General features: G+C 42.1%; 1 protein-coding gene across 1 annotated transcript in view; it reads right to left on the bottom strand.

Annotated features, from left to right (window-relative positions):
- LOC119419409 (ecto-NOX disulfide-thiol exchanger 1) overlaps positions 1–14175 on the bottom strand; it is a 52194-nt gene extending 38019 nt beyond the window's left edge. Inside the window, exons 1-2 of the mRNA XM_037686716.1 lie at positions 13943–14175; positions 13135–13214 (exon numbers count right to left, since the gene is read on the bottom strand). Coding sequence (XP_037542644.1) covers positions 13135–13214; positions 13943–14175 — 313 coding nt within the window. The remainder of the gene's footprint in view (positions 1–13134; positions 13215–13942) is intronic.
- Between the last annotated feature and the right edge of the window lie 537 nt (positions 14176–14712).

Here is a 14712-nt window from a genome sequence, read left to right as displayed (position 1 = left end):
CGTATGATACTTGAAAGAGTCATTGAACAGCACGGCTCTGTTCAGCTGGTTTCTGTTCTATTTAAAGCAATTGTCCAGTTAACATGTCAGCAGTAAAAATAGTTATGCAGTGTGTTTGAAAAACCACTTACAGCCAGCCTCTCTTTCTATCCTTATTGTACTTCGGGAAAATATCAATCAGAGCCATTTTCACTGGTACTAACTTGAAAAAGACCCCTACGGTTCCTGTGAGTTCAGGCTGCTGTTTCTCTAAAGAATGATGTCGGTATTATACTCGACTACACTACTGCATATTTTTAAATACAGATTTCCTTCCGTGTTTGCACCTCTCATACAAAAATAGAGTTTTTAATTTGATAACCTCATCATTTCTGGACTCAACTTGACTCAAGATGGCCTCTGCAGTCAAATCCACCAGTGGCTATAACTCATTTACACACAGTATTGTTTGTCATGTTCTCATGAACCAGTTGATGGTCTTTAATGAAACTTTCAGAAATTAAATATTGGATGCATATTGCTTATTATTATTATAACTGTTTAAGTCACCCTTATTCAAAATGGCCACCCATAGCTAATTTGCCTGAACAAACATAAAAATGACTATACCTTAAGCCAAGGGTTCCCAACCCTGGTCCTTGAGGAACACCATCCTGCATGTTTAGTTGTTTCTCTGCTCCAACACACCTGATTTTAATTAATGGGTGATTACCAGGTTTCTGCAGAATTTGATGAAGTAATTGAATCACTGAATCAGGTGTTGTGGAGCAGGGAAACAACTAAAACATGCAGGATGGTGTTCCTCAAGGACCAGGGTTGGGAACCACTGTCTTAAGCTATTGAGCTGAGATTTGCTGGGATGTTAGCTGAGTCATCGCCAATTCATTCTTTGAGCCATGGGCGATTCTAGAATCTGACCTTTAGGGGTGCTTAGCCCCCAGTGTTGACAATATCCCTTAGCTTGAACAACGCAGTGGCCATTGGTGTCAGATGCATTTGTAATGTGTGTGTGTGTGTGTGTGTGTGTGTGGGGGGGGGGGGGACACTAGTGGGGGGTCTGGGTATCCTCCCCTAGAAATTTTTGAATAAAGTAGATGCTAGGCTAGACTTACTTGCTATAATATACATACTTTACATGTTTTTTCCTTGAAATAGGTCCGTCTTGTAAATGAGTCCCTGTGGCTCAATGAGATATAAATGATGATGTATAAATAAAGGTTGAATGAATGAATGAATGGATGTTATTTCCTGCATTCTGGTTTATTTTAACGGGTTTTTAACCATCTATGTTAACCTACATAAGTAAACACTTGATTCAATAACTATTTTAGAGAGCATGGCACAACAAGAAGTAGTGCTAAGCTAGCAGCGTGCAATACAGACGTGCTAGCTAAAATATTATGGACGTAGCACTGCTTTACTTTACACAACCCAATAAACACTTTCAAAATCAGTTTAGTGCTAACTGATCATAACAAAGAGTAAACTCATACAACCAGAAGTTACAACATCTATATACGTATAAAACAAACAAAACAAAGTACAACTAGCTTTAAGCATTAACCTTTAATTTACTCATTAAGCATGCAATGTAATTATGACAGAAAATGGAGGCTTTACATGCAGTTACCTTCGTACAGATGAACATGTGGTACTTCCTGTTTATCACTGTTGTATTCAGCTGCTCATGAAGTCAGCCGCAGGGCTTTATCCATCTTTTACATTTTTCCAGGCTCAGTTTAGGTTTTGGAAATAGAATAAACTGTATTCCGCCCTCTAAACGCTCATGGTAACGCTGTCTAAATTACAGTTCTTCACTGACAAGGTTTAACCATTTTTTTCTGATGATTTTTCATGAAATCCCTCCGACCGCAAAGCTTTCGTAATGCAAACCCCCGACAATGTTGTGGGTTAGGTGGGGTTCCTGCAGGTGTTCAGTTTGGGACAAATTGAGATCGCTGTGTGGTCAGTTGCTAACAAGCCTACTGGATTAATTGAGAAGGGGTTCTCTGCAGACCAAAAGTGGGTGTTTCTAAAGAATAAGTGTTTCTAAAGGGCAAACACTGACTGGCTAGCTGTATTTACTGGATCTTTAGGTAAGTTACATGAGCTCTTTTTTTAAAACTGAAGGTTTCTAAGAAACATTGTTATATCTGCTGTCAAACACACGAAGATCCTCTTTGTTCTTGGTTGTAGCTGCACCTGACACAGGTTGAGTGCGGTCTGGGTACAATGAAATATGAAGAGAAACCTGCTCCATGTGTCAAAAAGTCTGGTCTCAATTAAAGATCATGAGTCCTGTAACGAGATAACGGCCCAAAACAGAAGCTAAAAACAACATTTGCTCTTTAGAAGTTCTTCTATGAGATGTGATCTACAAAGTATGAAAGGAGCTGAAACATGGAGTAGGACTGACCCTTAAAATGTGAGACAGCTGAGGAAGTGAACCAGTAAACAGAATACCTGCTCCAGGTGCAGAAATCTGACAGAAACTGACACTCACTCATCTGCAGGGACTGCTTTAAAAGATGAACAAGAAAATGTGAAGTTAAAGGAAACATCCTTTGTCCCACAGCCAGTTTAAGTATCATTATTATTTTGGTTACTTTATTTTTTCGTTCTTTATGAATTGATTGTAACTATTTTCACATTATTCAACAAACAAAATGGATTTTGTTTTTTAATGTAATGGCTAGGTATTAACAAACAAACATTTAGCCCTCCACACTACCCAGTTATGTTGCTCTTATTTTGAAATGTAACCGGAAGTTCTGTGTTAAGAGGTGGAAAGAGAAGTTATGGAGACGCTGCTAATGTTGAACTGGCTAACACAATCTACCTGCTGTTTTACTCAGGTTATACTTGCTTAATAAGTCTTCTGATACCTTCGTCCAATCTGGTGTGGCTCTTGAGATACGCCTTCCTTTGGGAACGCCTATTCATCTGCAGACATACCCTTTTGGATTAATTGACAGGTGGCATCGAGGATCCAACTCATGTAAATAAAAAAATCATAGCCAACATTTTTCAGTCAGGTCATCTGGACAGTTTCTTTTCTTTGTGCTGAAATGTTTCACCTTCGATCCAGAAGGCTTCATCAGTCAAGGATCACACAACAAAACTGATTCTTCCTCCAACATCTTACTCCAAAGTGGAACAAACCACTTCTGCTTGTGATAAGATGGTCTCTTTGGTACGCCCCTCCTTCATTGCCGGCCCTCTTCCTTGTTGACAGTCTTGTCAAACAGGTTGAAAACAACAAAGTCCATGCTCAATAATCCAGGTATACAATCCAACATTTTTCAGTCAGGTCATCTGGACAGTTTCTTTTTTTGTGCTGAAACAAAAAATCTGAAGAAAAAAATCATAGATTTTATTGGCCCATTCAAGACTGCCATCATTTATTACTTTTTTTATTCTTCTAATGTATTCAATATTTTGCTGAATCTACGGTTTGCGAACTAAGCTTCCTTACAAAATTGTAACAATGATTTCTTTATTTTTCATGGGTGTGGAGTTAAAATGTAGGGGCGCTTGAGCACCCCCAAAAAGAGGCTAAACTCTCCGCTGGTTGGAGCACTAACGGATCTGTCCTTTAAACTTTGCTTTTTAACTGTTGGAGTTAACCCCACCTTTCTGTTAGCTAAAGATCCAATCAACGAGTGGATGGATGGATGTACATCTACTTTTGATCAGATTTTGGAGTCACCCAGTTTAAGATGGCCACCACAGCATGACTAACTTTTTCATTTAGTCTAAACTCTAAAAACAACATCCTGACCAGTTTTAAGCGTTTTTAGTTAAATAGCTCCAACCCCTCCTCCTCCTCCTCCTCCTTCTTCTTCGTCCCGGTGCCATTAACAGTGATTTATTCGAGGACCCACTGGAACACGGATGGTGCCAATAGGTGGGATGTGGGTACATAACCCGAGCAGCCGCCCTCCCTGCTCAGTCTGCAGCACACCGTGATTGATCAACGCAAGGCAGAGGGTCATAAAGAGGAAACACACACAACACACACAATTAGTGGGTGTGTTTAGTTTCAGGGGACAACAGCGATTGTAACGGCAGCTCGGTGTGATGAATAGAGAGGCTGGTCTGTGGAGACCTACACGTTTGTCTTCAGAACCTCCCTCCCAGCATTCATCCGTTTACCGTGAACTAATCAATTAATTCTGACGAGACAAACATGTCTGACTCTGTTTTGTCTCGTTCTTCTGCCGTGAATAGAAATGCATCACCATGTGTCATACTGGTGAATAAAACTCTCGTTCTGAAGCCTCATTTGTCTACTGTAGTTCAAATCCAGTAATTATGAAGCTGTTGAATCGTCACGTTGGCTGGATTTTAATTATGTTCTGCTTCTGGACACTTTCCAAATGAACCACGTGGCTAAGACGACAGCAGAGATAATGTTTAATGGTTTTTACAGTAAGGAAAAGTCAAGTGTGTTTTATTGGTTAGTTCATATCTTAATATTAGCCGATTATGTTGTGAAAATACTTCAGATGATCATAACTAGCAGCATGTCAATGCCCCCATTGCTGATGGATTTGAATAGTGAATGTTTGTCTTTTTGGAAACGAGTGTTTTTCTGGACTGGAGTGAAAACAGTAACTGCAAGTAAACTTGAATGTTTTTGGTGCAAGATATTCAAGTGGGTAGGAGTTGCACTGTGTGGAAGAAGAAGAGAGGTAGTTATTTTTTTCTTGTCAGAGATGTGGAGTGATGGATCCTGGCTTGGGGAGGGAGAAACTGGTGCAATGTCAGGGAGTGGCTAGTGGTGGCCTTGGCCACTATAGATTAACCTTTGGCCATCCCAATCATTTGAGGAAACTATACTTTTAAGCATTATAAAATCTAGAAAGCATAGTCTCTCCAAATGAGAGAGTGGTTGGTCTACATATATATTGTGGCAGTAATCTTGGATTTTGATGCAGCAGGACAATTTTCAATAATTACCCTTCTAATGCCAAGATACAGCCACACACCAAAGTGGAAGTCAGCATGTTGCCTAGTTTTCAAGTTATTCAGCTCTCAAAGTTAATTTATAGACATATATGGCAGCAGCCATCTTGAATTTTGACATGGCAACCCAATCTTCGAAAGGAACCTCACTCTTACGCTTAAATGTAATGGAAGTTGGTACCTCACTTAAATTTCAAGTTAGGCTCACAATGTGCACAGATGGACCAACGGTCAGATGGTACTGCCAATTCACCCTCTTTGCTACGCAATGGGGGACAATAATACAATAGATTAGTGTTTATTTCAGTTAATTTGACTTAAGCATAATTAAAATTATTTACGTAGCAATTCCCAATGTAAAAATACAAGATATTGAAACTTAAATCAAGCTTTTCAGATTGCTCAGAGTCATTGTGCTCTTAGTGGAGCTTATTGTTTATTTGTCATATGCAGGTCAACACAAGGTCAACACAAGGTCAACACAAGGTCAACACAAGGTCAACAATGCAATGAAACACTCAGGATGAGACGAACCATCTCGACTGGCAAATAAATAAATAAACAAAGAAATATCAAAGCATGCAACAAAAGTGCAAAACAAGGCACCAATAAGTGAAAAAGAAATACATCTACAAGATCCAAAAGAAATACAGTAAACAGTGCAAGTAGGATGAATCAGTATACAGTACTTTATTTTTCACCCTATAAGTTGTGGTTTTTTGCATAATTTGCATGCCCTGTGACTTATATGCCGAAGTGATGTATTTATGAAAATTTCCCGTATTTATAAACCAACTTTTGGCTGAGATATGACCGTTTTCATTTATTCTGACTGAAAATATTGAACACTACTATTTTCAGCCGCTAAATGGCAATCGAGCAATATGGCATGCCATTGTGTCATGTAATAGGTAAAAATGGCTGTTAATGACACAATCGGCCTGCCATACCCTGCCATCTTTGTCCAGCTCACATGGAGCAATCGTCAAATCATTCATTTCGCTGCGCCACTCCGGTGAAATGAAGCTAATTTGACCATTGAAGTGCATTTATTAAGTAAAAGTTCAACTGAGACACAACTTTATTATAAAGTCGAGCTAAAAATAATTGTTTTTAGGTGGTTATCTTGTTAAATTTTGAAGAAATGCACAGTGAGTCCTCCCATGCACGCGCTTACTTCTGCACATCGGCTTTTGAAATACAGTTGATTTGATCGTCAAAGTGCATTTGTTAAGCAAAATTAGACTGAGACAAACCTTTACTATAATTTCGAGCAAACAACTAAATTTTTCGGTTGTTATTTTATTAAATTTTGAAGAAATCCACAGCGACTCGTCCCACCAGTTAGCAGCATTTTACTGTTAGTAGTGTGGTTCTGTTGGCAGCATGGTTGTCCTATATGTGGTTCTGTTAGTAGCATGGTCCTGTTAGAAGTGGTCCTGTTAGGAGCATGGTGCTATTAGCAGTGTCGTTCTGTTAGCGGTATAGTCCTAATTAACAGAGTGGTTCTGTTAGCAGTGAGGTTATCATATGGACCTGTTAGCAACATGATACTGTTAGCAGTGTGTTTCTGTTGGAAGTGTGGTCCTGTTAGCAATCTGGTTGCATTCTAAACATTCTGTGTTCGTCTGTCTCTCCTTCCTGTCCTCTCACACCCAGCCGGTCAAAGCAGATGGCCACTTGTCCTGATCCTGGTTCTGCTGAAGGTTTCTTCCTTTTAAAAGGGAGTTTTTCCTTTCCACTGTTGCCATTGTGCTGGCACAGGATGGGAGACTGTGACAAACAGAATATTCCACGAGTCTGCTGACTTCCTTACAGAATTTTACTAATTGGCTTTTCTATGTATGTGAATGTTTCTGCAAAGTGCCCAGAGACAACTTTGTTGTGATTTAGCACTAATTGGTTCTGTTGGCAAAGTCTCATTAGCAGAGTGGTTCTGTTAGCAGCGAGGTTCTCTTAGCAACATGATCCTGTTAGCAGCATGGTACTGTTAGCAGTGTGGTTCTGTTAGCTGCATGATCCTGTTAGCAGCATGGTACTGTTAGCAGCGAGGTTCTCTTAGCAACATGATCCTGTTAGCAGCATGGTACTGTTAGCAGTGTGGTTCTGTTAGCTGCATGATCTTGTTAGCAGCGCAGTCCTGTTCGCAGCTTGATGATAATGATAATAACTATTGCAACAACAGACGATGATTGCACTCCACAACCGGGTCCGGCTTATCAAATGCCAAGTGATATAGTCTAGTAGACAACAGAGGGTATTTCAAAGCATTAGCATTATGACCCTTTGGCTTTCCATACAGTCACTTCTATGTCGTCACAGCTGCCATGAATAAAAGGGAACATACCCAAAAAAGTTCAATCTGGTCCTCTGGAATGGCAGGTCCAGAATGGAGGCGAGCAGCTGAGCACGTCCTCACTAGGAGGAAAGATAAAAAAAAACACGTTAAAGACAGAAACAATTACAAATACAAACTAATCATTTAAATACAAACTATTCATTTGTAACTATTCATTTTATGAAATTAGGTTAATTTGTCCTCCAGCAGTCTAAGCCTTTAGCAGCATAACTAAGAGATAGATCAGGAAGCCCAAGCCGACAATAACTATAGGATTTATCAAAAAGGAAAGACTTAAGCTTAATCTTAAAAGTAGACAAGGTGTCAATGTCACAGACAAAAATTGGAAGTTGGTTCCACAAGAAAGAAGCCTGATAACTGAAGGCTCTGCCTCCCAATCTGCTTTTGGAAACTCTAGGAACCACAAGTAAACCTGCAGTCTGACAGCAAAGTCAGAGTCAGAGTTTCTTTATTGTCATTTGCACCACATGTGGTACATGTAGTGGAACAAAACTGTGTACTCAGGGTCCCAGTTACATCAAACAATAGCAACAATATAAAGTTTAAAAAGAAACAGTAAATAAGGATCTGAGAGATAAACTAAGATATACGCTAAACGAACGTCAAACGGTATGCTAAAAGATCTAAGATATATGTCAGTCACAAATAGTGCAAAACAATACACCGAACAACAGCAGCACGATTCTCAAAGGTTCTGTTCAGCAATAATTTACATGCTTAATGTGAGCACAAAAATTAACTAAACCAACAAAAACTAGGATTTATTCAAAGCATGCAACAAAAATACAGAAACAAGGCGCCAAAAGTGAAAAAGAAATAAATCTATATACGGTGAGTGGGAGTCTGTGCCTGCTCTGCCCTGCACACCTAATTTACCTACCCCCCCAGGTGATTCATATTTTGGCACTATTTTGACAATGTAAAAATGTACACCTGGTGTAGCTTACCTGCTTCAAATTCATTTAGTTTTTTACGTTTTTAAAGACTCGTTTACGTTTTAGTCCCAAATCTTAATTATTGGGAGAAAAAGTGACAGTGACTTTGATTTGAGTTTAAACACTAAAACTCAGAGCTGATATGCTTCTAATTATTATTCAATTATGGAACGATCTCCCACTTCCCATCAGACGAGCCCCTTCTCTGTCCATTTTTAAAACTCTTATTTTTATTCCCTGGCTTACGGACGGAGTTTTGCTCTGCACTGTTTTATTGTTTTTATTGATCTTAATGTTTTAACTGTTTTGTGATTTTGTCTTTAAATGTTCTTGATTTTATACGTACAGCACTTTGTTGCATGTGGTTGTTTTAAAAGGCTTTATAAATAAAGCATTATTATATTATTATTTGTTGAAAAGCAGAGTTCATTTCAAGATGATGAGAAATAATGTACGCTGAACAAAAATCTAAACGCAACATTTTGTTTTAGCTCCCACTTGTCACTAGCTTAACTCAAAGGTCCAAGTCTTTTTCTACGAACACAAAAGACCCTTTTCTCTCACATATTGCTCACAGATTTGTATTAATCTGTGTTAGTGAGCATTTTCTTCTTATATTTTGTTCATTATAATAAAGTATAAACGTTATAATACTTGAAGCCAATAATTGTGAACAAGGTTCTTGTCAATCATCTTTGGAGCATGGTGCTTGGTGTCCAGTCCCACCCTATGACATCATTCTGGTCCAGTTTGGGAGCTGCTGGAAAGTTGGACCAGCTCCGTTCAGTCTTGGCTGGACACTGGTTCTGCCATATGGGCCGCTCTGGCACCGCCTCACTGTACTCTTCACTTGGCTGAACATTAAGTCACTCTTTATTCAGATGCTCCTTCACCCTGTGGTTCACCACTTCTACTGAATGCTCTCCATCGGGATCCTCGGTTTTCAGACCCATTTGCAGGCAGGCAAGGAGATAAGGAAGTTAAATAAAATAATTTATTAAACCACAAAACAAAAGGCTGGCGAGGCAGCAAAAACTTACACAAACAGGGTGCGAAGAGAAAAGGGACGGATCTTCGAGTGAAACAGGAACAGGCAGAACGGAGGAGGACCAGGACGTCTGAATGTGTACAGAGCAATGAGCGGACGTTCGAATAGTGACCAGGCAGCGGTAGAGTGAGTAATGAGTGCACCTGGGATGATTGCTGATTACCACCTGGTGTGAGTGACGTGTGGCTGGACAGACTGAATTCAATTCAATTCAGTTTATTTATCTAGCGCCAAATCACAACAAAGTTGTCTCAGGGACTTTACAGGAACATTCACATAAAAGCCAATTAGTAAAGTTCTCTATCTAAGGAACTTAGACTGAAGAGAGTGAAAATGACAGGGAGCACAGTCAAACACAAAGAGCAGAAAAATAAAATAAAGACACAGAAACAGTAAGACAGCAGACAGAAGGGACAGATTATGTCACTGTTACATCCTTAGAACGGTTTTTATTTTATATTTATACACATTTATTTTAGAATTTTAACTATATACTGTAAAGTATAGTATAATGCAATAGTGGCATGAAAATTAACAGAAATATAATTTAAATCAAATTATGTAATAAACACCGATGTAACATTTTCTTGTTGTGACAACCATAATCGAGAAACTAGTTATGGTGTTGGAAGCAGAGCCCTATATAGAGGCTCTCTCTATGGCGCTGGTTGGAAGTAAACGCCTGGGCAAAGAACTAAATCCAGGAAGAAAAAAGTCAACACACGTGAAAGCTGAAACAAACAAAGCAAGTGACCCCTTTAGGCTGGACCCAGTACAAGTTTTAGGTTATGTCCTTTAATGATGTCAATGTTAATGTCAATTTACTTCCATAGCACATAAAACAACAAAAGCTGACCAAAGTGCTTTACAGTTAAGTTTGAAAAAAGTTAGAAAAATAAAAAAAACCAGTAAAAAATACATCTTGTGCCACTCAAAAAAACATAAAGCTAACAATAAAATGCAACAATGGTAAAAGTCAGCTTTAACCAGTTCTCAGACTCTGCATGGATCAAATACCAAGGTAAACGTTGGTTACGTACTGTAACCCCAGATTCTATGAGTATAGACGTAGCCCTTTAAGGCTTTTGCTGGTGGGTTTCATGCCATTGTGCACAGCGCAGCCCTGAAAACTTTAGTCCACGCCCACCTGCTGTGTGGGCCTCATCCGCTCCGTATAAATTATGGTGAGACCAGGTAATTGGCTCCCAAATAGCTTTTTCTTCAGCCATTTAGGAACCAGTGAGGCCCAGAGCTTATAGGGCTACACCTATACTAATAGAATCTGGGGTTACAGTACATAACCAACGTTCTATTTCATACAGGCTTTGCCCTTTAAGGCTGTCGCTGGTGGGTTAAAGGCGAAGCAGGATGTAGTCTATGCCTCACTGTGTCCGTTCAGACACAATATGAAGCGCCCGCTTGCACCAAAAAACATTTCATCACTCGGCCTTCTATGTGCACCATGCACAGAAGCGTGTTGCGTAATTACCTGTTCCATGCACAGGAGCGCCCCGGAGACAAAAAGTTTTCGACGGGGAAAAAAAGGGGAAGGCTGAAAGAAGTCCTGCTGCCGAGAGTGGGAAAGAACAGAGGTTACAATTGTAACCGTGTAACAGTGAACAGAGCAAATCAACAGCTCTTCAATATGAACTGATTAATAATAAATGAACTGATTAGTAACAATAGAAAACAGCAGTCACAAAAGTTGTGACTGATAATAAATGACTCACACTGTAATCGCATGCAGTCGGATGTAAGTTTAAACAAAATTCCATGAAAACAGTAATATTCATTCTGTTAAAACACTAAGAAAAGAATGGGCCATGGAACAGGCCGAAACATCACACAGATAAAAGCGGATAAATGAACAAGGCGATGTCCAAGTGGCCGCTGTACAAATGTCCTCCACTGTCATACCATTATACAAAGCTGTCGAAGATGCAATTCCTCTGATGGAATGAGCTCTGAGGTTCTCTGGAGGCTCCAATCCTGACGCTCTATAAGCTTCAGAAATGGCCTCACACAGCCAGTGTAACAGATGCTGGGTGGATAACGGGCGACCTGCAGAGACATCTCTATAATGCACAAACAGACGCTGAGTTTGACGCAGTGTGGCCGTGCGTGTTATGTAACATGCCAGCACACGCACAGGACAAAGGAGATGAAAAGAGGTTTCTTCTTCTGATTTGTGAGGAGGAGGATAAAACCCCTCCGATGTTATCATTCTCGATTTAAATGAACTTATGATGTTTTTGGGCATAAAAGCTGGATTAGGTCTCAGCGCAGCTGAGCTGCCATCAGCCTGAATCCTGAGGCATGATGGGGCAGCAGAGAGTGCAGATAAATCGCTCACTCTCTTTGCAGATGTCAAAGCCATCAGCAGGGCTGTTTTAAGTGACAGGAATTTAAGTGAAACCTGATCTAAAGGCTCGAAAGGAACTTTGATCAGGGCTCGCAAAACCATCATTAGGTCCCACTGTGGAGCTAGTGGGCGTGACACCGGTCTGTGAATCCATACACCTTTTGGAAAACGCTTTATTAGCGGATGATTAAAAACTGTTCTGTCACCGAAGCCTTCATGACAGGAGGAAATAGCTGCAGCATATATTTTAATTGTGCGGAATGCTAGATTTCTGTCCATTAGCTGCTGCAGAAAGGACAGCACGCCACCTAGTTGACATGAGATGGCCTCTACACCTTTCTCCTTGCACCAGCGCTGAAAAGCTGTCCACTTTGATGTGTACAGCGCTGTGGAGGAAGCAGCATGTGAGTCTTGGATTGTGCGCACCACTTCCTGAGAGTGGCCCATCTTCTCTAAATGGATCCACTCAGCGGCTGAAGGCGTCTCATGTGGAGTAAGCCCAGCGGAACCACAGCGTGAGCTGATGACATAGTTCCCAAAAATTTCATGATAGAGACGGACGTTACTACTCTGCTGGGTTTTAAGCGGCGGAGCTGGTCCTTTAGAGCTTCGGCTCTTGTCTGTAATAAACGGGCCCTCATAGTGACTGAGTTTAGCTCCACTCCCAGATAAACGATCATCTGGGCCGGGAGAACCAAACTCTTCTCCCAGTTTATGGTGAAACCTAGGTTCAGCAGATGTGACGTCAGCGCTTTGGTTTGCACAGCTGCTTCCTGCCTGGATCAGGTTAGTAACAGCAGATCGTCCAGGTAAAACAAAATTCTCATCCCTACACTGTGTAGCAGCTGCAGAGCTGTCTCCAAGCATTTTGAAAATGTGCATGGTGCGAGGGAATAGCCAAACGGGAGCCTGTTGTACTGGTACTGGGTCCCTTGGAAGAAGAAACGCAGGAACTTTCTGTGTTTTGGAATGGTTGGTATGTGAAAATAGGTGTCTTTTAAATCTATGGAGGTAAACCAGTCGTTCTGGTAAATGTTGTCCAACAGCTGTCTGGTTGTCAGCATGTGGAACTGTCTCTCCATGATCGAGTTGTTGAATATGGATAAGTCCAAAATGGGTCTCATCCCTCCGGTCCTCTTCGGAACCAGGAAGTAACGTGAGTAAAACCCTGTTTTCCTCTCTGTTGGGAACCATAGAAATTTAATTTTTTAATCAGTAATTCTTGAGCTTCTGAGTGGAGAGACAAGATCTCTTCTGGAGATAACAGAACCATCTCTATAATCCCTCTGAATGGTGGGGGTTGATCTGCGAACTGCAGCGTGTAACCTTTGCTGATAAGATGATTCATCCATCTGTCCAGGGAACACACTCGCTGCCACTCTGCGAAACGCTCTGGGAGCGGGCACGTGTTTTTATGTTGTGTCAGGTCCTTTACGGACGTTAACAAAGCTAAGGCCTCTACCATCGTTATATGCTCTGGAGATGCTCACTGAGCGACCCATGGAGAGGCCTCGCCGAAAGAGCTCTGGGAACACCTCTGTGCTGCACTCAGGCTCACATAAGAGTTGATGTGAGCTGACGCGCACTGAGGAGAGGCGTGAGCGCCTTTAGAAATGCAACGCTGTTTGGGTGGAGATTACAGTTGCTGTGGGGAAACGCGTTTGTTCCCGTTGTGGTCAGAAAAATCAGAAGACAACCTGGGCTGAGAGCGAGGTTTTTTCTGGGCTCAGTCTGCTGAAAAAAAAAAAAAAATTTTTGCTGCTGTGTCAAGCAAGCATTTTGTGTGGTTTCTCAAGCTGCGGTGACTTTTAAAAACCTGTTTTGAGGTTACTGGCTCGATTTGTGTGGAGGATGTGTGAAGATATGCTGCTGTGAGATATTTCGATCTGACAGTCAGGCTGGAATCAGACACTTTATTTTCTGAATGATGTTTTCATTTTATTTTAAAACTCAAGTCATCATTATACACACACACATCGTCTGCAAAGAGTTATTTCTTGTTTCTTCTCCACCGTGAGCCCTGCGACTAGTTGTTCCAGGGCGGCGCCTGTTGGCGGTCTCTGGGGAAACGCTGAGTTGCTGGCTGCCGCGATGAGAAGGACTGTTCTCTGGTGGGAGGGGCCGGCGGCAGAGCGGGGCGGTAGGTCACTGCTGCAGCTGTGGAATGTCTCTGCTGCTGCCTATGGCCACGGCGATCTCTCCAGCGGGCGGGGGGACGGGAGGAGGGGTGCGGCTTCATCAGGTGGTGCACAGTCTCCGACACCTCCTACGACTTTTTCGACTTTTCAAGCATGGCCTTGAAATTGGCCCCAAACAGCGCGTTCGTCATGATGGGGCCCTCCAGCAGGTCTTTCTGCAGTTTCTCTGGCAAGGAGGGGGAGTGTCGGAGCCAGGTGGACCTCTGGATCATTGTCATCCAGGCGGCGATGCGAGACAGGAAGACCACAGAGGAGGCACAGAGGTTGAGGATGACGTCAGACGCTTTGCAGAGCGAGCTCCTCATCTCCTCAGGCAGGTCTGAGTCCTCCAGCCTTTTGAAGATGCTGTAGGCCAGCAGGGTGACATTGTTGTTCGCTGCGGCCGCCTGGAAAGCACACTGGTGGGCTCGATTGGAAAGCAACGTCACCGTCTGGTCATGTCTCCCTGAAGGGACAGGACGCTGGTCCAACCTGGACACTTTTGCTCCGTGTGCTTCCGCCATGCTTGGCTCCGGGGGAGTACCGAGGGAAAATTCCGCTCAATAAACCCCTCCACTCTGGTGATGGGAGTGAAGGTGGAAATGGGCGCCTTTAGCTTCCCAGGTCTGGCTGCAGCCTCGTTCCAGTAGGACGTCACTGCTGGGAAACGAGGCCAGATGGGGTCAGGGCGGCGAGCCGGGGTGGAGCCAAACCTTCCCGCTAGATCATCCGATCTGAGCGGGGGAGGAGAGGGATGGAAAGTTCCTTCGTGTCAGCTGCCTCCTGGATTATGCCTAGCATCTCCGAGAGGAGAGCACCGACAGGGAGCGGTGTGTTTGCCGATGCGGAAAGGCCTGGGGGGG

The sequence above is a fragment of the Nematolebias whitei genome, chromosome 13 (assembly GCF_014905685.2).
Source record: "Nematolebias whitei isolate Nwh7 chromosome 13, NemWhi1, whole genome shotgun sequence".
NCBI classification, from domain to species: Eukaryota; Metazoa; Chordata; class Actinopteri; order Cyprinodontiformes; family Rivulidae; genus Nematolebias; species Nematolebias whitei.
Note: the sequence above shows the minus strand (reverse complement) of the source record. Positions and strands in the feature narration are given on the sequence as shown.